Source organism: Meriones unguiculatus, chromosome 19 (genome assembly GCF_030254825.1).
Source record: "Meriones unguiculatus strain TT.TT164.6M chromosome 19, Bangor_MerUng_6.1, whole genome shotgun sequence".
Taxonomy (NCBI): Eukaryota; Metazoa; Chordata; class Mammalia; order Rodentia; family Muridae; genus Meriones; species Meriones unguiculatus.
The window spans coordinates 68,691,566-68,713,567 of record NC_083366.1 but is presented as its reverse complement, the minus strand read 5'-3'; the positions used below and the strand labels follow the sequence as shown (position 1 = coordinate 68,713,567).

Sequence of the window (22,002 nt, the reverse complement as noted above, 5' to 3'; positions counted from 1 at the left end):
TTCCCGCTGCCCAAAATGCCCCTTTCCACACACTGTCTGTCAAGCTCCTGCCGTCACCCTCCAGGGCCTCAGGCCAACGCTGCCTCCTCCTGTTCCTTACCCTGCAGCCCAGAGCTCATTTGCACCTTCACCTCCGTCCCCAGAAACGTGGGAGTGGCTGGGAGGAGTGTGAGGAAGGGGTGGCAGGCGGGCAGCGAGGCCCGGACAGGGCACGCTGGGATGCTGGTGGTGGAGCGCGTCACCTTTCCACGCACCTTGGTGATGTTGAGGTTGATGCTGAAGCTTTGTCCGTCGCCCTCCACCTGCCACGCCCACACCTTGCAGGCCAGGTCGCTGGTGCTGGCGTTGACCCGCTCCAGGGTGAAGGTGCAGCGCAGGTGCTGCTGCACGCCGTTCCAGATGTGATGAAAGGGGATCTCCTGTGCGGACGGGCAAGGAGGTGTCAGGCGGGCCCGGCCGCCCCGGAGCCCGGCCTCGGGCTGGGCCTCACCTGGTAGCTGACGAGGAGCTTGCTCTTCCACAGGGAGCTGGGCACATCGTGGATGGAGAGACGCAGGTTGTGGTAGCTGTCCTTGAAGTGCAGGACGCGAGGCTCCTGGATCAGCTGCCCGCCCATCTGCTTCTCCAGCTGCACCACCTCCTGCGGCCCGGGGCAGTCAGCGCGGCCCTCGGGCGGCGCCCCCTCCCCGCACCCCCGGACGAGGTGGCCCGCCAACCTTGAGCGCGTCGTGGGTGTCGTGCAGGCAGTACACGCGGATGTTGTACTCCAGCGATGTGCAGGCCACAGGCGCGAACAGCAGGAGCCTGAGGCGCTTGGTGGCGGCCACGCTGAGAGCCTCTCCCACCAGGGCGAAGCGGCCCAGCTGCTCGGTGAAGACGTAGCAGGCCCCGGCCTCCAGCTGGCAGTAGTAGAGGTGGGAGGGCGACTCCTCGCCAAGGTGCAGCACGTCCTGTGGGCACGTGCTGACGGGTCAGTTCCCAACCCACCGTGGGGTCCTCCGAGCCTCGGGTCACCCTCAGCAACAACAGGTGGCCAGAGCTCGGGGACACTCAGGGCCACATGCCTGCCACAGGCCAAGGCCAGAGGGATGGAGGCCACGCTCACTCCGGGCCTCCGAGGCTGGCCCTGCTTACCTCCCAGCTGCCCTCGCAGGACTGCTTTTTGAGGCGCAGGCTCCAGCTGTCCGGGCCGGGCTCCCCGCAATGGTCCATGGCGAGGATGACTGGCCGGGTGAGCAGGACGCCGGGGGGCCCGCAGCTAACGATGGGACTCAGCAGGGTCTGACAGCCGGCTAGGGGCAACCTCAAGTAGGGAAATACGGGTGGGAAGGGAGAGGAGTCAGTGGCCAGGCCTGCAGGCTAGGGGTTCGGGGTTGGGGCAGGCACTCGAGGACGGGAGACGCCAGGCAGGGTGGGCCTCGGTGTGCCCACGCCCTGCCCCCTCAGGCCAGGCAGGCACAGCAGTGCTGGGCAGGGGTGCCCTCCCCACCCCCAGCACAGCCAGGCCCGGCCCACACCTCACGTCTTCTGGCTTGTGCAGTGTGAGGTAGATCTCGTAGATCTTCCCTCGGGGGATGGCATCCGGGGGGATGAGGAGGCTGATTCCTGTAACGGCAGAAAGGTCAGAGCCATTACTATACACCCACGCCCCGAGAGCTAGCCAGACCCCGGTGTCCCCTTCAGCCAACTTCTTCTTGGGATGGAAGTGCCTCAAGGACTGCCATGCTGTCCCACCACCCACACAGGCACGACTCTGCGTCAGGGAGACTCCAGGAACATCTGAGGTAACCCAGCGAGGAACAGGAAGAGGGCGTAACTAGGACAGAAGACGCCACGCATGCGCGTCCCACGCCCTGTGAGGTTATTCGGGACTAGGGCATCTCCTGCGTCTTCCAGGCCTGGGCTTGAGGCCCTTCACCGTCATCCCGAGCACCTCGCCCCGCCCTTGCTACCTCAGCATCCTGCCACAGCGGTCCTCCTGCCCTCCACCCTTAGTCCTGTCCCCTAAGAAGCGGTCACTGCCTGCCCCTGACTCCAGTGTGACAGGTCTCTAACGGCCCTGGAGGGCAGGATCTGTGGCCCCGATGCCCTCCCCTTTTTCCTATGTGCCACAGCCCCAGAGTTTTCAGGAGCAGTGTCAGAGTGGGAGGAGAGAGGGGAGTTTCGTGGTGGATGCAGTGAGGACATGGCTGAGGAATCACAGCGTGAGGCCCTGCCTCAGGGACCGGAAGCCCCGTATCAGGAGCAGCCTCTCAGCTCAGGAAAAGGGGAGGCGTTCCGTGACTTTCTCCCTAAAGCAGACCAATTTCCGGGGAGTGTTGGTCTGCACTGTCAGGCCACCCGAGTGCCGTGCAAGGGGAGCACAGCACACGAACACAGTGACGGCTCCGGTACACCGGAGTAGGTTGCTGTAGGTGCGCCCTGCCAGGCCCGCCTGTCTGCGCCAGTAAGTGATGTGTGACTGACAGGGAGCCGAAGCCCACAAGAGGGGACCCAGTGACCACGTTCCTGCAGCTATGGCTTCCTTCGCTGGCATGTGCTGCTCCTAGAACCTGAGGCCGCTGGTGTTGGTGACAATCACGTGCACCTGGCGTGAATGCTGGCTGCAGGGGAGTATTCAAAATTGAACGCTGGGTACTCAGAAAGCTGAGAGGAGAAGTGGTGCTAGCTCTGGGTACAGCAAGGAGAGAGCCAGCAGAACAGAGAGGGACACAGGGAGGGCGGGCAGCCGCCCACACTGCAGGGACCACTGGGCACATGTTGCCTGTCTGCCTGTCTGTCACAGCCGACCGGTGCCACCTCCCCTTCCTGTCCCCTGAGGATTCATCGTGCCCTGTCCTGAGGGGTGTGTGGGTGGAGACAGCAACCACAGATGAGCCGGCAGGAAAGGCAGAGGGACCCTTATGAGCAAGGGATGGCATCGTGTGTTCAGGTGCCAAGGGTCTGTGGGGCTGTCACACACAGCAGTGCATCTCACAAGGCACGAGCACACTGCAGCTAGCGGGGGGGGGGGGGGGGTCATGCCAGCTTCTCACGTGGGCTGTTGGGAGCAACAGGGGACCCTAGAAGGACTGAGTACGGGAGCAAGTGGTTAATTCTGTGTTCATCCTGTAAGTGTTCAGGGGCTGGGGATGAGGCAAGGGGTGTGATAACCTGGGTGTGGTGACGGGTCAGGACAAGGTGGGAAGCTGGGGAGGCAGGAGCTGTTGGGAAGGGAGAGCACACAGGACCTTATGTGACTACGGCTGACTGGTGGCATGGGGTAATGGAGGAAGAGCGGGAGCCCACGGTGACCCCAGGCCAGTATCTAGCGTAAGCAACTAGACAGTGCTAACTGTGAGCCGGCGAAAGCCAGAGAGGAGGTGGCTGAGGGAAGGGGGGGCTGCGGGAGACAATTCTGTTTTAGGCAAGAGTCTGAGGTGTGTGAGACATCCAGATGGAGCTGCCCAAGAGGCAGCTGAACGAGAGCTCTAGCCTGGGAGCACCGGGGGCTGGGCTGGAAGACTGCGTGACGTCACCTGGAGAGAAACGGCACAGGGACAGGACCCTAAGGAATGCTGAGTACACGGATCACCTAAAGAGAGGGAACAGTGCGGTGTGATCAGCCCCTCACAGATCGCAGAGACAGCCTCAGGAGGGTCCACGGATTCCCATGAGGTTCTGCAGGGATTTGCAAGAGGTCTCAGGGGCCCTGGCTGAGGAATCCAGGATGCGGTGAAAGTTCTAAAGGGGCTCTGCTGTCTCTCACTTGTGAGCCCCTGCGGCCTGGTGCCCCCCCCCCCAGAGCCCCCTGCACAGAAGGCTGACTAGCTGGTAAGGTGACCGGACACTCCCACAGGCAGCACGCCGGCACTCATCCACGGCCCCAGTGTAGCTCCAACTGCCTCCCTTCCTCGCCACCTCCTCCCTGCTGGCCGCTCTGCCCCAGGGCTGCACTCCCGGAACAGCTGGGCTGCCTCCCGCTCCTCTGGGGTCCTACCTGTGTTAGGGATCATCAGCCGGCCCCCGAGGAAGTTGAAGGTCCCGTAGGCCATGTTGCTGGTGCCTCGGGGCAGGGAACGAAAGTAGTTTTGGGTGGAGAGGCGGGAGACGAAGTCCTCGGCCTCCGAGGTGGGCGAGCTGTGGTGCAGGGTGTGGTGGCCACCCCCCAGCGGGCTGAGCAGGTGACCGTTGGAGAGCTGGAACTTGGGGCTGGGTCCATCCTGCCGGGGACACAGGCTGCCCTGGTAGGTGGTGGTGGTGGTGCTGAGGTCCGGCTGGATGGTGAGCAGGTGGGGGTTGTCTACAGGGTAAAGAGAGACTCAGGTGCGGCCCAGAGGAGCGCTCCTCCAGCGCCGTTGCTGTGGGAGTTCAGGCAAGAGAGCAAGGGGCGTCACCTCACCCGCTTTGCTGGGCTTGATGCTGACAGGCTGGAAGCCTGAGGTGAGGATGGAGGAGTCGGCCACATCTGAGTCTAGTCCTTCCTTCTTCCGGCAATAAATGAGGATGAGGACAAGCAGCAGCAAGATGAGGCAGACCGCCACAGCCACAAGGCCTATGTAGAGGGCCACATCCTCGGGGCCAGAAGCAGCTGCAAGAGAGAGTACCACCTTGGGGAAGGGCAGGGCTTCAGGGGCTGCGAAGGGAGGCCCGCGACTACACCCCAGGAGAACAAGGACTCAGCACTTGCTGGGCAGTGGACAGGAGGCAGGGCGCAGGGCATCGGCACGCGCTATTCTCATCCTGGTCAGGCCGCCGCCTTGCTCGGGACTGAACAAATCCCATTCCTCACAGGCATGACATTTGGCCTGAGGTTGTCATGAGGGAGGGGAAGGGTTACTTCCCTGGGGCGAGAGGTCTATCCTTGGCTGCTAGGCCCCTTGGGGTCAAGGGCGGCTGGGGCAAGGTGAACTCCTGAGATAGCCAAAGTCTGGTGCTGTGGTTTGCATGTGCCTGCCTAAGGATTCCTATTACAGACCTAGTCCCCACTGTAGCACTGTGCGGGGCAGGGGGACCTACTAGGAGGTGGGACCCAGCGGGAGGGCGTTGTGTCCTTGTGAGCTGCCCTCAGTCTGGGGAGGGTTCCCATCTCTCTGTGTCTGTCTCCTCTCTTGACATGTGAGCTCTCTCGTATGCGATGCTGACATGGTACCATCTGCCGCTAGATAATGTGGCTTGTTGGGGGTGGTGGCATCGTGTTTGCCAGTACCATGCTATCTGGAATTTGGGGCTCTGAAACTAATAAGCCTCTCTTGCCGTCTCATTATAGCAACAGAAAATAGATACATATGGGCGATCAGCTTCTCATGTGACTCCAGGTCAGTTCGGGGCCCCTGTGTGTTTCACCAGCCCTGGAGCTGGGGAGGGGTGGGGGGCTAAGTGCTCAGAGGAGGCTCTATTGATTTTTGAGGGTTTTGCATAATGGAAGAAATGTCCATCAGAAAGGAATTGACACAGATAATTAGGTTTTTAATTGAAAGAATAGGGGAGGGTGTAATCTCGAGAAGAAAAAAATCCAGCAGAGATCTTTAATTGTTAGTTATGGCCTTGTAATTAACAGGCCGCCCAGCCCAGCATCCCCACAGGACTTCCGTGTGCACTTGGGGGATGGGGTAATTTCAGGGCTGGGGGGGGGAAGGTGGGTGTGCACACGAGTCAGGGCTCACATCTGTGCATGTGAGGAGGAAGGTGGTGACGGATGAGAGTGCTGGGGATGAAGGGGACCCCAAGCTCTGGGGAGACAGTCTATGGTAAGAGGATGGCTGCCTTGACCACAACCTCTAGGCCCGGCCAGGGCCGGCTGAAGTGAGCCTGGGGCAGAGGAGACTCACTGTGAAGGCAGAGGTCGCTGGTACAGTTGCGGGTGTCCAGGTCGGCACCCCGGCACTCCTCACCTCCATTGCGGGGCGCTGGGTCAGAGCACTCCCGGCTCCGCCAGTGGGTGCAGTCCAGCCCACAGGCGGACCACTTACTCCACGGGCTCCAGCTCCCATCCACTGGACGAGACAGACAGGCAGAGAGCGAACAGCATGTCAGCGCAGGGAGCTGGCCCGAGCGGCCCGCCTGTGTGGCCCCACGCGTCATCTGGACCAGGCAGGGCGAGCTGGCCTGGACTTGGGTACAGTGCCAGGGTCAGGCCCTCCAGTCTGTGGGACCCTGAGTGTCCAGCTAGCCTTGATGACACATGCTAATGGCAGGGAGGCGCGATGGTACCAGGGGCTGCGTGGCTCTCTCCACCCAGGGAGGCTGCCCTGGTCCCGAGGTGGGCTCTCGGTCACACGATGGCCCTTCTGGTCCCAGGCGCAGGCGGATTGCAGCCCCAGGCTGAGCCTAGATCCTGTCCTCTCAGATTGCACCTGAGACCCTAAACTGAGCCCAGGCCTGGAGACAGCCCCGACTGTGACCACACTGTGCCCTGATCCCCACCTCAGACTGAGCCTGGCCCTGCGTGGCAGGCAGGTGGGATGGAGCCATGGGGGGCAGGCTGGTGGGTGCGATGGAGCCAGGCCACGGAGATGGCGTGTGAGGAACGATGCAGGAGGCGGTGGCCGCTGGTACCTGGGCACAGAGTGGCGCAGGCTGTTTTCTGGACATTCTGCCCCTCACAGAAGGCGCCCCCGTTGAGAGGTGCCGGGTTGGTGCAGCTCCGGCTCCGTTTCTGCCAGCCGCGCCCACAGCTGGCGCTGCAGACGGACCACTCCGTCCACGTGGACCAGCCCCCGTTCACTGGCCGGATAGAGAAGGACTGGGGTCAGGGAGCGGGGGCTTCCTCAGACACGCTGGTCCAAGGGATGGGGCAGGAGGGCAAAGGGCCTACGAGCTGGGAGCGAGCTGCTGCCTGCTGGGAGAAAGCCTGAGCGGCCAGGCCTAGGATGCTGGGCCCCGGGGCCTCGAAGCACCTTCACAAACTCTACCCTTCTCTCACAAGCGTCAGGGCGGCCAGGCTAAGCTGCGGCTCACAGGGCGCCTCCAGCTGGAACCCAGCTCCTCACGGGGCAGCTCCCTACGACCTCCCTCTGCCTGCTCCTGGGGGTCTCGGATTATGTGGCTCTACTTCCCATTCTGGGGACCGAGAAGCACAAGGACGACTTGCTATGCTCCTCTGCGCCTCCCCTCGCCTCTCCGTGCCCTGCGCTGAGCTCCCCACTCACAGCCTGTCCCATCGCTTTGTCCAGACGTGCCTCCGCCTCCTTCCTAGCCAGGCCGCCGTCCGGGCAGCCTGGCCCTCGCGCTAGGCCCTTCCATCCTGCGAGCCACACGCGTCACTTCCCTCAGGGCACCTCAGCACCTCTTCCTGTGACCGGGGCGCCCCAGGACCCACCGTAGACGATGACGGCGGCCGAGGCGCTGCGACGGCGGGCTACGATGTTCTTGGCCACGCAGGTGTAGTTGGCAGTGTCGGCCAGGCGGGCCTGCCGGACCACCAGGCTGTGCTCCCGCGTGATGTACACGTTGGGGTCGAGGGAGGGGTCCACGAGGTCCTCATTTCGGAGCCACTCCACCTAGGGGGACAAGCCATGCCGGCCTGACTAGCGGGACCGCCGGGGAGGTGGTGGCCAGGAGCCTGGGCTTCGGGGGGGTCGGAGTCACAGGTCCGGGGGCCCGCAGCCTCACTCACCTCAGCTGGTGGGATGCCTTCTGGAGGGCGACAGGGCAGGACAATGCCCTGCTCCAGCGACACTTCCTTGGCCAGCGGCTCCTGCTCGAAGTTCTTGCGCAAATCTGGAGGAAGAAACCAGCCTCTTTAAGTGCCTGGCTCAGCCCACCTGGCCCTCGGCCCTGCCAGAACCATGACACACGACAGAGGAGGCTGTCCAGTGCGCCAGGGAACAGGGCACCTCCTCTACCCCCGAGGGGAGGCGTGGCCTTCAGGAAGCCCGCCGCTCCCTCTCCAGGCGATACCCTGCAGTGACCACGGCCTGACCCCCAGGCCTAGCACTCACAGGCGATCCGGATGTAGGCCTTCTGGCTTTTGGTGGTCCCTGAAGAGCTCCACGCCACACACTGGCACCAGTACTCCTCCAGGCCGAACACTTTCTCCACCTGCTGCCTTGACACGTTGATGCGGACCTCCATGGTTGGCAGCCCTGCTGGGGTCAGGGGCTGCACTGAGCTCCGTCCCAGGCCCACTGCCTCCCTGTACCACCTGTCGACCTGCGAGCCCCCTCGGCCTGGAGGGGGCTTCAGGGTGACCTCAGGGATGCCGACACCTCTCCTGGACGGGAGAGTATGGCTTCTAGGGCCTCCAGAACCTCACTCACTCCATTTTGTCCCCTGTGGCCTGTCTCAGGTCTGATGGGAAGGTCTCTAAGGTGGTTGGTTAACCAGGTTCTGAGGAAGGAAGGAAGGAAGGGTGCAGCAGACGGAGGGGAGGGAAGCCCGTTAGCCTCCCTGGAGGCATAGCAGGTAGATCTGACAGGTGATAATGTAACAGCTTTTATTACAGCTGCCAGGCAGGATAGGTGTAGCTCCCAGGACTCAGGGTTTCCCCGTATGCTGGGGGTAGCTCACCGTGCCACTCCCTTCCCTGGATCTGCTCTTACCCGTGCTCCTTGGGAGCGCCCTGCTCCATGAGGAGGCAGGTGCAGAAAACGCGTGATATGCCACAAGCAAATTCAGACCAGGGTGGTCTGAACCCAGGGTGGCCTAACTGTGCTCACCCCCAGGGGGTAACTGTGAGAGGTAAAGAGTCAGCAAGAGGGTGGTGACCGAGGGGTCCTGGCCTCTCTGACAATCCCGAATGGGGAATGTTGGTCCATCGCCATGCTGCCTCCCACCTCTGGTCTGCAAGCAAAACCACTGCCCCAGGAGTAAGAAAAGACTGTTTGTTTCCAATTTCTCCTCCTCCTGACCCCAATTTCCCTTGGGTCACTGGCTTATCAGAAAGAGAGAGAGAGGCCGGCTGCCAGTGTGTTCCCATTGTTAACAGAGAAATTCAATTAGGGTTGCATTGCAGGAGCAGTGAGCCCAGCTGAGCCAGCCAGGCCAGACTTGCTTTCCTTCTTCATTTCTGTACCGCGTCTCCCTGACCCTTTCTAGACCCTCCTCCGGGACTCTCTCCAGCTGCAGCCCGGGGCCCCCAGATGTTTCTGTCACTCATCCGGGCCACTGGCTGGTTCTCACAGGTGTCTAGGGCCACCTCCGGGTGCCATGACTACAACTTATCTCTGCTCTGGATACTCTCCCACTCTTCCTACTGTGTGGAAGCTGGGTGGGGCTAAGAGCCAAAGCGCCTTTCACAGGGCCTAGTGCAGGAGAACAGCGCTAGGCACCAGCTATCTGTCATCATGAGGCTTCGGAGACGGAGTCACGGGGGAGCAGGATCAATTTCCTCTCCTTTCTTCCCATCCCAGCATCAGGGATGGACAACCTCCAGAGCACTCTGACCTGGGGTACCTCCCCCAGCCCCTGAGCCCCAGTCTTCCCGTTACACACTACTCCAGGGCTGATCAGCTGGGAGACAGCGCTAAACTGAAGCACTTTCTTCGGTTTCTGTCCTCCTTCAATCCTCTTTCCACATCTTCCTGCTGCCTCCAATGGAAGGGCCAAGTTTATCCAGGATGACCTAGCACCTCTGCAGGGGAGGCCCTTGCCCCATAAGCTCTGAGGGCAGAGGTGCGGTCTAGACCTTGCCCTGCCCTCCAGCAGCCTGCTTTCTGGGAGTTGGCTCTGAGTGGGGCAGTGTCAGGCCCTGGCTAGGACACAGGAGGGGGTGCCAGCCTTGGAGAGGAAGGAAGGGCCCCGGGGAGGGGGAACTAGGGGCGGAGTATGTGTGTGAATGCAGCTCTACACCGATGGGCCACAGTGAAGACTCACTGAGCGTTTCTGGGGGCCGGAGGATGGGCGTGCTCTGAAGCTGGGGTGGGCTCCTCTATCTGATTTTAATAAGCCCTCAGTTTAACACAACGAATTATACTCCGTACCAGAGGCCAGCACTTTCTTTTACAGATTCCAGGCTTCCCCTGGCTTTTTGGATGGGAAATGAAGGCAAAGGCTGGGCATTTGCCTCTTGTGAGAGTCCTCTCTGCCGCCTTAACCCTTCTACATGAATAAACAGGGCTCAGGTCCTCACGGAGCTCTAACCCCTGCCACGCCTGCCTGGCCACACTGGCTCAGGGCCTTCAGTCTGTGCACCTGCAAGATGCTTTTGCCGCGGCCTCTGTGCGCAGGTGAGGGTGCCCTCCTCCTGGCCTCCTGGTGGCCAAGGTCGTCAGCTCAGTGAGCTCTGATGTGCTGGCCACTGGAGGCCCAAGGATGGACGTTCGAGGCAGAAGAGGGACCCGGAGGTTACGTGGGCTGTGTCCCCATGATTCTGCTTCTCCACTTCTGTGGAGGTGCCAACCACAGGTGCCAGGAGGGGTGGAGGCTGGGGGCTGTCAGGGTGTTTGTTGCTAAGGTGCCAGGATGCTCAGTCAGACAGGGCTTGGGTCCCAGGCAGACTGTGCACATGAGACCTCGTGAGGTGCTTGAGGTCAGGAAGGATGGACAGGTCCTCAGTGCGCCCTTTCCCCTGCAGCTTCCTTCTCGGTCCTTTCCTGGGGGACCTGCCGTGGCAGCTGCAGGGCTCACCATGACATAAAATGTTACTCTGCCTATGCAATCAATTACAGGGTTTCTCCACCACCTGCACACCCCTCATCCCCAGCCCGCCGATGAAAAGAGCTGAGCTGGGGCCTGGGCGAGACGTGCTGCCCGAGTCCTCAGGCCCAGACAACGTGGGCTCTAGAGCCGCACTCATGGCCCCTGACCCTCCAGTCTTGGAGGCCGCTACTACCCTGCTACTGTCTAGCCCCTTCTTGAGCTTGCTCCCTAGCTCCCTCCTGCAGGTGCGAGTCAAAGCTGGATCAGCAGTCAGCGAGCTTCGGGGGGCCGAATCGTCAGCACCTAAGCGGTGCCTGGCGCAGAGGGGGTGCAGCGGGTGCCTGGGGCTGCTGGGAGAAGTGGCAGGCAGCGGGTGTGCTGCGGCTGGAACAGTGCGGAGTGCAGAGCTCGGCCAGGAGCCGCTAACCCAGGAATCAGGCCAGGGAGCGGAGTCTCCGTGGCTTCTGCTGTTGGCTGAGCTGGCACACGGTGGGGAAGGGATCCGGCCTGTCTGTGGACGTACTGGAACCCTGTGAGGGTCCTGACAGGGCAAGGTCAAGGCCTCCGTCTCCTGGTCTTCTCTGTAACACAGGCTGCTTTTGAGGGCGAGGACAGGCCCTGCCCCAACCTGCGGCTCTTCGGCTGGCATTCACAACAGCCAGTGCTTTCAACTGCTCCCCCAGGCCACAGCTTCACCATCCATCCTGCGTGAGCCTCCCAGGGCACAGCTCCGAGCACAGTGTTCCTGACATCTGCCGGGATCCCAGGCCCACTTTCTCACCAAGCCTGAGCCATCCTCAAGGACTGGCGTTCTGTCTCTTCCCCTTGGACAGGGGAACATTCCTACCTACTTCTTGGGTAGCCACCACCCGTTCCTCTTCCCCATGGCCCGGGCCATGCTCTGGGTCACCTCTCTGGGTCCTTCCTTGCCCCCTTTTAGCATCTGTGTAGTCCCGGTACTGCCTGTCTGCCCGGCGGACAGTCCCGTGGCACGTGACCACCCCGATGGGCTGGCTCCTGGGGTATGTGCTGTGCTTCAGGCTGGCTGAGCTCTTGCTGGACAGAGTGCAGGACTTCAGATCCTCTATGTGCACCACTGGCTGCCTCTGCGGCCCCGCTCTTGGGGAGCACCGGTAGCCAATTCAGGGCTCTCTACCCATTCCCCCTCGCGCACCTGCTGCCTGGGACCAGGGCCCGCAATGGGAGGGGTACTTATTGGCCTTGCCTGTTCTTTTAGAACCTCTCTGCCCGTCTCAGCTGAGTTGTTTTAGGTTTGCGTCTCTCGTCAGCCTCCACACTGTCACCCACCGCTCCAGTCACACTGCCCTGGAGTCTGAAGGCTCCTAGGCCATGCTTTCCCTGTGAGCCTCATGCACCCTGATAGCTGTGACCAGCATGCCTGTGAGCCCTGAGGAAGCCTCAGCTTTGCTCCTTCTTCCTAAGAGGTCGCCCCATTGACTCTCTTGAGGGACCGTGTTTCCCAGCAGAGGGAATGCGAAGTAACACTTGCACAGAGAGCAGAAAACAAGCGGAGAAGGAGGCCTTATGTGGAGCCCACTCACTTCTTCCAGCTTTGTTGTTGTTGTTTTGTCGAGACAGGGTCTCTGTGTAGCCCTGGCTGTCCTGGGCCTGCCTTGTAGAGCAGGCTGGCCTCGGACTCACAGAGATGCGCCTGCCTCCTCCTCCCTGAGTGCTGGGATTCCAGGCGTCCCCACCATGCCCGGCCCCACCCCTTCTTTGCAGGCAGCTCTGGCCAGGCTGCTCTGATTTTGGGCACCCGTTCAGTCTCAGCTGTACCCCCTCTTGTCAGCTTTCACCGGGAGACCCTGGGCATGTCAGTGGGTGAATGGGGAGGGTCTTCCCTCTTTCTTTCCAAGCTGATGTGTGTGTGGGGTGTCTCTCAGAGAAGGCCTTCGTGTACCCGTGAGCTGCCAGGTGTGGGGCTCTGTCTGACGCTGAGGAAGGCAGCCGGCCAGCAGCGCCCTGGTCCCACTCACCCCTGCACACGCGCGCACGCCCGAGGGGCCGGGTGACACCCTGCTCCCTCCGCCCAGACACCCCGCCCAGGGCTCACCACCGCTGCCGTCAGTGCTTCGCTCGGTCACGTGGTCCACCTGGCGCACCCACTCCCCGTTGCACTTGAAGAAGATCTGGGTGGCGGGCACGGCCTTGCACACCAGCAGCACGGGCTTGTTCTTGACGATGTACACATCCTCAGGCTCTACCAGGAAGTGGGGGAGCAGGTCTGGGTTGGCACCCGGTACCGGGTTGGCCACCGTGGCACTCTGCTGGGCACCTGCAAGAGGAGGAAGGGAAGACGTAAGCCAGTCCTCCCTGAGAGTGGTGGGGGCAGCGGCCATAGCCAAAGCAGCCGCTTCTCAGCTTTCTGAGCCCATGTCCTCAACTGCAGATTAGCGTAAGAGGGGACCCATGACTGAAGTGGCACAGAGACACTAAGGAGGCGTCAGCTCTCGGGAGGCCTCAGACACACCACAGCAGGGAAAACGCTGCTGCTGCGGCTGCGTCCTCTTAGGAGGAGTTGGGATTTGGCCTGGCAGGCACTTTCCCTAGTAGTTCGAGCGCTGGGCCTCAGCCTTCCTGATGCTGCCTCCCCTTGATACAGCTCCTCAAGTTGTGCTCACCCCAACCATGAAACTATTTTGTTGCTCCTTCCTAACTGTACTTTTGCTATTGTTATGAACTGTGATGTAAATATCTGTGTTTTCCAATGGTCTTACGCCACCCCTGTGAAAAAGTTGTTTGACCCCTGAAGGGGTCATGGCCCACAGGTTGAGAACCATGGCTCTAGGTGAAGGTGGAGGGCCCTGGGACTTAAGATAAGTGCCATTGCTGGGCTCGGTGGCACACGCCTGTGATCCCTGCACTCAGGGAGGCAGAGGCAATCGGATCTCTGTGAGTTCGAGGCCAGCCTGATCTACAAAGCTAGTCCAGGACAGCCAGGGCTACACAGAGAAAACCTGTCTTGACAAAAAAAAAAAAAAAAAAAAAAAAAGAAAGAAAGAAAAAAAGAAAAGTACCATTAAAGCACAAGATGAATGGAGAATGGAGAGGAAGGATGTCTGTCCAGGATGCAGTTTTTGCAGTTTTGAGGGGCAGCAGGGGGTGCTGGGGAGGGGGGAGTGGGAAAGGGCTGATGGGTAAGCTTGTCAGGGTGGATGTCAGGAGCCCTCCAGGACCTGGGCTACTTCCGTCTCTTCAAGGAGACCTGAATATGGGTTTCCTTCTAATTTTAACGAAGACCCACAATCATCCCACAAGCCATGTGTTATTAATTACACGGGTAACTGGCTGTGAGGCACTGGTAGAGGTAAAAGCCGTCTGCCTACCAGCAGGAGGCCCAAAGGTGTGGACAGCGCTGCCCACCAAACAGGCCCGCAACTGGCCCGGCCAACCCCAAAGCTGCAGTGACTTCCCAGCACACAGATTAACAGAGGCCTCAACGGTGGAGAGAGCCCCAAAGTGAACCTGCTTTCTTCCCTGCCGACCCTGGGAAGTCCCCCGCGACCACAGAGGCCACCAGCAGCCCTTTTTTCTGTCCTTCCTTACACCTCTGCCTCCCACCCTGCCCTTCCCTCCTGTCGCCTTTCCTGAGGTCACCTCCCTGCAACACGGTACATAAGCAGTCAGTCACAAGGGGCTGCTCTTCCCAGACCGCCCTGTCAGTCTGCCTTAGGCTCAGGACGGTGGAAGGTTGGGCAGGTGGGGGAAAATCAGACCTCTCACTACCAGATCTGAAGCCCCAGCAGCACAGGTCCCTTACCCCGGAGCCCCAGCTCCGACCCTGCACTCAGGGGCACCACTCTGTGACGCGCTTACTGTGTGTGTGAGTGTGTGTGTGTGTGTGTGTGTGTGTGTGTGTGTGAGTGAGTGTGAGTGCTAGGGCTTGAACCTAAGGCTGGAGCCCCACCCACAGCCTTCAAGCTCAGGGAACAGAGTCTGGATCCGGATGCATGTTAGCTTGTGCAGACCCCCAGGGCTGGAAGGGAGACCTGGGGAGCCCGGGGGCAAGTCTGGAGTGTGGTACAGGATGACCGCTTCTAGGACATGAGGCTGGGGGCAACCCAGCCTCTCAGCAGCGCGCAGGCCTGCGTGCATGGACAGCCAAGCGAGCCAGCACCGTTCCTCAGGGCAGGTCCGGGCAGCCTCCCCTTCACTGGCAGAGGCTCGGCCGCACAGCCATCACCTGTCTCTCCGCCCAGAGCTGATGGGCACGGGCGCCCCTGCAGGGTGTGAGGCGGGAGCGGGTGCTCCAGCCTGCCGGCCTCTCTATCGATCAGCACAGCGAGTCCCGCTCACGTCAGCCGCCCGCTGAACCCAGCACAATCCCTCATGTCTGCATTTAACTGCTAATGAAAAATAAATGTACTGTGACCAATAAGGGACATAGCTCACTTCTCCAGGGCCTCCGTCACGCCGCTCTGGTGTGGCCTCCCTCCCACTTCTGGGGGGAGGGTATTTATCAGGAGGCCCCAGGGGGACCCTCCACGCTGCAGCCCTGCCCTCTGCCAAGGACACTTATGGGTGAGTGGTAAATTTGGGCCATATCCTCTAGGGATAGCAGGGTGCCATCTGGGTGGTCAGAGCTGGCCGTTGGCCTCTCTCATCTGCACGTTCTCCCTCCCAAATGTTCTAGAGAGTTCTCTTACCTGAACTACAACCACTCAATGAATGTAGCATGGTGAGCCTTGGCTCCCCTGCCCACCACGGTGTGGCCCTACAGTGAACACGCTTTCTGTATGAACCCTGCCACCAAGGACAAGACCCAGCAGTGCAAACACAGACCCAAGCGACCTTCATGTGCCCAGCCCCACCGCTGCCTCTGGGCCTGCTGCTTCTCTCCTCTGTTTGCATGCCTGAAGGTGTGTTCAGGACAGGGCCACGGCTGGTGGCAGGCCGAGCCTCCCGTTCTGGCATCTGCCACCCCTACCACCCGCTGCAGAAGGGCCTACCCTTAGGTCCCGACGTTCCACATCCCACGTCCGTCTCAGATCACCCTAAATGCTACATCTCCTACCCTCTGTGCCCAGGGCCGCCCTCCCTGTCACAGCGGCTCTCACCACAGAGACACAGGTGGGTGTACCATCCCCACAGCCAGGCGCCCAGTCCTGGCCCCTGCTGGCTGCCTCAGAGCTGCTTAGTGGGGACGGGATGGAACAGGCGGGGTCCACTGCGGAGCTGCACGCGAGCGAGCGAGCGAGCACAGGCTCACTGACACACCTGGGCGCCCACATCCTTAGTCCCCCAGGAGCTTCCCAGCACCCCGACCTGGGCTGCCCCGAAGGATGAGGGCCAGTGGCCACCGAGGAGTTCCTTCTTGAAGCTCTGTTGGGCTTGTGGCCAGCAGGGACTGCATGCCTCAGGCCCCGCAGTGAGGAGCAGCCCCTGCCTCTTCCAGGAGAGCTTGGCTGCTCATCTGTCCTGCCCAGGCTGCCCCCAGCAACACACAAGTGACACAGACACCCTAGCAACCCCCTGTCCCATGTCTGCTTGGGGATGTGAGGTGTGTCTGTGTGTCTACACGCATGTGCAAGTGTGTGTACATAAAGAGGCGGGCTAGGGGCCAGAGGGTGACAGCTGCAAGCAAGACGAAAACCAGACGAAGCCCCAGAGCCAGCGGCAGAGAGACAGGAGGGCCCTTGATAAGGGGCCTCGCTATATCTCCTGTGACCTGAGATGCACACATTCATTTGGCACATGCAAACTGAGTGCCTGCTGCATGCTGGAGGCCATGCTGGGCCTGGGACAGTACAGGAGCAAGCGAGCAGCCCTCCCCAGTGACCTGGGATGCAAAATCCAGTTCAAGAACTGCCCATGCTGATAGGGATGTGGGAGAGCAGGGGAGGTGACACTTTAGGGAATGTGGGGTAACTGGGATCCAGAAGGAAGCAGACCTAAACGTCACAGCCAGGCTAGAGACAGCTTAGCTTTCAGAGGGAGCCGTGAGCTCACAGGAAGTAGCTGGGCAGGACTGAAACCGGCGTGGTCAGAGTGGAGGAGCTGGAGGTGTGTGTGTGTGTCTGGGGAAGATTTCAGGGCCAGTACCTTGGGGAGAGTGGGCATGGGTGTGTGGACAGTGGTTCCTAGGTTCTGTCCGCCTGGGAAATGTCTGCACAGTAGCCTGATCGCCTGAGGTCTTGAGTCCACGCCCTGTCACTGTGGTTACTTTAACTGTCAACTTGCCGCAGTTTAGAACGAGCTGGAAGAGTCTCCATGAGGGATCGTCTGGATCAGGCTGTCCGTGTCTGGGGACTGTCTAACGTACTGATGCCGGGCAGCGCCGAGCCCGTGGCAGGGCATCCTGGACTGTAGGAGAGCGGAGAAAGCTGGCTGAGGGCAGAGCATGCACTCGTGCACCTGTTCTCTGCTCGTGCCTGGAAGGGAGGCCACCAGCTGTCCAAGCTCTGCCACCGTGGGCTTCCCCACAACAGTGGGCTAGAACCTGGAACTGGGAGCTAAAAGGATCTCTTTCTCCCCTGAGCTGCTTTGGTCTTGACATCATTATCATGGCAAAAATAGAACAGTCACCCAACTGAGACTCTGTGCCGCCCCAGGAGCCTCCTTCCAGGATACAGGCTCCTGTGGGCAGCAGCACAGGTCTGCTTGGATGGCAGGAGGGTGTCTGTTAAATGACTGAATGACCCCAATGCTCCCTAAAAATTAAAAGTTGTGCATGGTCGCCCTTCCTTCTTAGTTTACAGGAGGACCCAGAGAGAGGGCAGGGAGCCCCAGAGGCAGCCTAGGGACACACAGGGTCCCTCGACGCAGGGCGCCCAGCTCGTGTGCTGGACACGGCTGTGTGGTGCTGAGCTGCATGACATCCCCGCCGCAGTGGGGAGGAAGCTGACACCTTCCTGTGTGTCTCCGGGGCCCAGGGTGGGTGAGAATATGCTTTCAAATGTTTTATTTTTAAAAGCACCAGGAAAATATGAGGTGTGATTAATCAAGCTATTAATGAAGTTGCATTTACTGAGTGAGGCCTCATCCCAGACAGCAGTGTAGGAGGGGCTGGGGCAGGATGTCACCTGGCCTCCTGCAGCTGCAGCCACGAGCTCCTCTCCCAGCACAGCCAGCACCTCGCCCTGCCACCTGCTCCTCCCAGCAGCCCCACGTGGGGGTAACACAGCCAGGGTGGGGTGGCCAGCTGCTTCTCTACCTGCCTGAGGGGGAAAGCGCTGACTGGACTGGAGTAGAGGAAGCCTGCGTTCTGGCCCGGCTGTCCCCATAGCCCAGTACTGTGTCCCAGACACTTTTCCACAAAGGGCAGCTCTTCGCAGTCCCTCTGGCTTGGGTGTCCCAGCTCCTCAGACACTGTGGATGTCCAGGAAGGCAGACAGAAACATGTCAGGAAGATGAACTCTTTGGGTCTAGAGCTTGGGCCATCCTTCTGGCTGTCCCAGGGACTCCCTCTCCATTGGGTGGCATTGTGACAACTTGAGAGCCCTCAAAAGCTTTTGCACATCCTGTTCCAGGCTCTGCTGCATTCCAACATTCTGGCCGACTTAATTTTCTTCCAAGAAAGCCAAGCCTCAGCTGACCACACGGCTGATCCTACTCCCGGCCCTTCCATTCACCCCACCCGGCTGGTGCTGCAGATCCCCCTCTGCAGAGATGGGAGGCCACGACCGCGGCTAGGATGAGGGGACAGGGTCAGAGCTCTGGGTGGCCTCCCACAGCAGGAGAGCAAGGCCACATCCCAGGGGAGGCAGGCACAAGCAGCGGCCACGGCAGATGGCCAGTAAGGGGCCAGGCTGAGTTCTCAGCAGCCCGAGGCCTGTGTTTAAGGTGGTGCTGGGTACCCAGCCATGGGGACCAGTGACTTCCTTCTTTGGCTGTAGCCATCTGGAGTCAACACCTTTGCCCCATCGATGGCTGTGCACAGCTCCGACCTTCCTGGGCAGCTTCTACGCAAGCTGTAATGCCTGTTCAAACTTCCCTTCCACCAAGAAGCCTTCCTGACCACCAGACTAGCCACACTCCTCAGAGCTCCCAGACCACAAACATATCACCAGCTTCGAGCATGCCAGTCAGTGCCTCGAGAACAGTGACTTTTTATCTCCAGCCTTTCTCCAGAGCCAGACCGGTGTCCAGCACACAGCGAGTGCGCAGACCGTGTTTGCTGAAGGGATGCTGAACTCACTGCTTGGAAAGGGACAAGAGCCCAGAAATAAAGGGCGGGAATTGGACAACCCAGACTGTCCAAGAGCTGGCTCCGCTCCTTCCTCCATCAACAAGTCAAAGCAGGTCACTGGGAAAAGAGGCTGCAAAGACCTCCTCCAGGGAGAGCAAGGAACCAGTAGGCAGGGTGGAAGGGGTCAGAGGACACAGGGCTCACCGTGGCCTGCAGACATCCTCAGGGTTTGAGGTAGCTTTGAGAGTTGTTTCAGTTATTACTATAATGGGAAGCTTGACTAAAAAGGCCTACCACACAAGGACACATTCTGGGAGGAGGGAAGGAGGCAAGGAGGGAGGAGAGAGCGAGCATAGGAGATGGAGGTAGCGAGCCCCCTCCCGCTACAGGCGGCAGGTCTCCGGGCACTCGAAGAGCTGCGGGGTTCCAGGTGGCAACTTGGAGCTGTGAACTTGTGTGGAAGTGACGCTGGGGTGCCTCGGGCCCAGAACACACCCCAGGAACCTTTGCGAGCCCTAGAATCCTAGCAACCCCCGGCCCTGCCCACCAACCTTCTCATAGCCTGGTGCACACCCCATACAACCCAGAAAGGGTCCCATCTCCCCGTCTGTGCTGACCGCACTGGAGGACAGGGGTCAGAGCAATAACCCATGGCTGTCTGTCTGTCCAGCCGTGGCTCCTAGGCACACAGGCCTCCCTGGGGACAGGGCAGCAAGCCAGCTCTGGTGACAGCCATGGCCTCTTCCATCTAGGATGGCACACAAAGAAGAGACAGAGGGATGAGCAGCCTCCCGGTGTCTCGGAAGGTATGGCTGTTCTGACCTGCTCTCAGACACACGTGTGCACACATTCTGGTTTCCATGGTAATGTGTGCATGTAAGTGTCACAGAGGCTGAAGCCACCTTCCCAAGACTGGAGGAAAGCCACTCTCTTTTCCAGCGGGTCCCAGGGGCGTGGACACAAGGACAGACACAAGCGTGTGAGGACAGGCAGCAGACTGAGCTGCCAAAGAGGAGCTCGCGGTGGGCTGGCTCCAAGGTCTGGCCTGAGCCTGTGTGGGTGACACCTGGCTCACCCGCTACAGGCCGGCCTCGTTATTTGGCAGCTGTGCTGTGCTCCCTCTAACTGCAGAATAGAGGAGGAGTGAGTGTGAGGCTGGCCACGCACCGCACAACTGCCAGGCAGGAAGTCAACATGAGCCTTTCAGCCTGGCTCTGCGTACCCACCTTTCCACTCCCGCTCCTCAGACCCGTGGAACTTACCCCACCGCTGGCCCTCCGCACACACCCTGTTCTACTGGAACTCTCTGCCCTCCTAAAGCCCCCTGCTTCAGCTCCACTGTCACCTCTCTGGGAGCCCCCATGGCTGCACTGTTCAGGTGACCACCGCTAGCCCCACGTTTTCCTGTCTGGGCCCCGGGCACCTACCACAGCCTGAAGTCCCCTCCCCTTTCTTTGCGCGTGGCAGGCCAGCAGCATCCGACCAGCACCTGTGCGGGGCCTGTCAAGGAGTAGAGTGTGCCATGTCCAGGTGTGCCAACGAACCGACCCAGGCGCTGGAACTCTGCCCAGCACCCATCCTCGGAGTGACACAGCTGCCATCACCAGGAGCCCTCAAGCCCGCCAGCAAAGGGGACTCGGGAGCTCAGGAGGTCACAGAGCTGTGATGGCGGAAAGACCCTCTGGCCCCAACTTGGGAGCCCACCCCCCACCAAGGGGCCTTGCGTTGGGCCAGAGAAATAGTTAATAAAACTGAGGTCTAAATAAGCATTTGATTAACAAACGATAAAATAGCTATTGTGTCCCTGAATTAAGCTGTAATTGTGGTTGATAATTGGCTGGTTAGAATTTAATAAGCTACAATTAAATAGAATGGAATCCGGGGTAATTACGTGGTCACAGAGCCCAGGGAGAAGCGGGGAAGGGGAAAGGAGGAAGGAGGCTTTTCCCTGCTTTGACTTTGCCGGTGGCACGTGGCTGTGGGCCTCCTTCTGGTCGTGCATGGACATGGAGATGGTGGCTGCATGTGTGCCCGTGTACCCCTGTGCGGTGTGGCCTCCTCCACCTGTCACCTGACAGTGGCGGGTCCAGGTCCCTCATCACCCCTCTGTGCAAGGCAGCACTCCGGCCTTGCCAGGGCCGTGGCAGCCTCCGCTAAAGGAGACATAAAAGAGCGTCTGGCTGCTCCCTGCAGGGCGGGAGGCCAGGAAGGTGCTGGGAACATCACAGAGGGGGCAGCCCTCTTGTCTGTCTAGTGATGAATCAGACTCAGAGAGGGAGAGCACCCACTCAAGGTCACACAGCGAGCCGCTGAAGAGCCAGGCCCTTCTCAGACTGCCCGTGGATTAGATGAGCTCCACCAGCCTGCGCCCAGAGGGCGTCCTCCCCCATGTCAGCATCCAAGCCCTCCCCCATTTTCATCTGTGACCTTCACCGGGCAAACTTACAAGCTAAGTAAGGTTGTCAGCAGTTCCAAAACCTCGGCCAGAGCCTGGTGTGACCACCCCACCACGGCCAGGTGTGGCCCCTGGCGGACACACGGGCTGATGGATGGCCGCTGCCGACGTGCTGTTTATGACCCCATCAGCGATTTCACAATGTTGCCGGCAGTTAATTTAATTAAAGACCCCCGTCCTGGATGTGATGGCGTTTCATAGCTCACTGGCTTAACAGAGCTCGGCCACAGCTCAGCTGGAGTGCTCCGGGGCTTCGGAACCGCTGTGCAGGGACTGAACTGCAGACACTGGGTGAGCCAGTCCTCAGCCGCTGGGCCCCGTGGAACATTGCAGGGTCTGCCCTGTACACACTCCATTCTCAGAAGGCGGCCGCCTGCTCATCCCAGCCTCATGAGGGTTCCAGGAGGCAAAGACCTAGGGGGTCCACCCTACAGCTTGGAGCACAGATTTGCACAGATTCCTACCAGGCAGGCGAGCGGCCCACCAGGGCATGAGGGCTCGGCAAGTCTTGCCCCACAGGCGTGGCCTAGCCCGCATGGCAGGAAATCTGGGGACGGCCTCCCCGGGCCGCACTGGCTGGGGGCCCACCGTCTTCCTGTGCCGTGCCCGCACGGTGACACCGAGACCACGGGTCTCCAGCCCCCCACTGTTCCAGATCTCGCCCCCACTCTTGATAGAGGAGGACCGGGGAAACCCCGGCACTTCGGCAGCCCCAGCTCCACCATGGCCCCCAGCTCCTCCCACCGAGCATATTCCAGGTCACCCTGAGGGGTCCTCACAGTCGGGGTCGCTGGCTCCCAGGGCAGCACAGCGCATCCAGGCCTCTCTCCCTCTGCTC

At 60.5% G+C, this 22,002-nt stretch overlaps 1 protein-coding gene across 6 annotated transcripts in view; it reads right to left on the bottom strand.

Moving 5' to 3' along the window:
* Unc5a (unc-5 netrin receptor A) overlaps positions 1-22,002 on the bottom strand; it is a 52,727-nt gene that overhangs the window by 1,785 nt on the left and 28,940 nt on the right. For 2 of the 6 annotated variants that reach the window (XM_060372837.1, XM_060372835.1), the window contains exons 2-14: positions 12,635-12,856; positions 7,923-8,066; positions 7,598-7,701; positions 7,301-7,481; positions 6,538-6,705; positions 5,811-5,975; positions 4,382-4,570; positions 3,980-4,282; positions 1,518-1,605; positions 1,135-1,303; positions 717-950; positions 491-640; positions 255-419 (exon numbers count right to left, since the gene is read on the bottom strand). In XM_060372837.1, coding sequence (XP_060228820.1) covers positions 255-419; positions 491-640; positions 717-950; positions 1,135-1,303; positions 1,518-1,605; positions 3,980-4,282; positions 4,382-4,570; positions 5,811-5,975; positions 6,538-6,705; positions 7,301-7,481; positions 7,598-7,701; positions 7,923-8,066; positions 12,635-12,856 — 2,282 coding nt within the window. Of the gene's footprint in view, positions 1-254; positions 420-490; positions 641-716; positions 951-1,134; positions 1,304-1,517; positions 1,606-3,979; positions 4,283-4,381; positions 4,571-5,810; positions 5,976-6,537; positions 6,706-7,300; positions 7,482-7,597; positions 7,702-7,922; positions 8,070-12,634; positions 12,857-22,002 lie in introns of all 6 variants that reach the window. The other 4 variants (XM_060372836.1, XM_021639097.2, XM_060372839.1 and 1 more) reach the window with 3 other exon arrangements.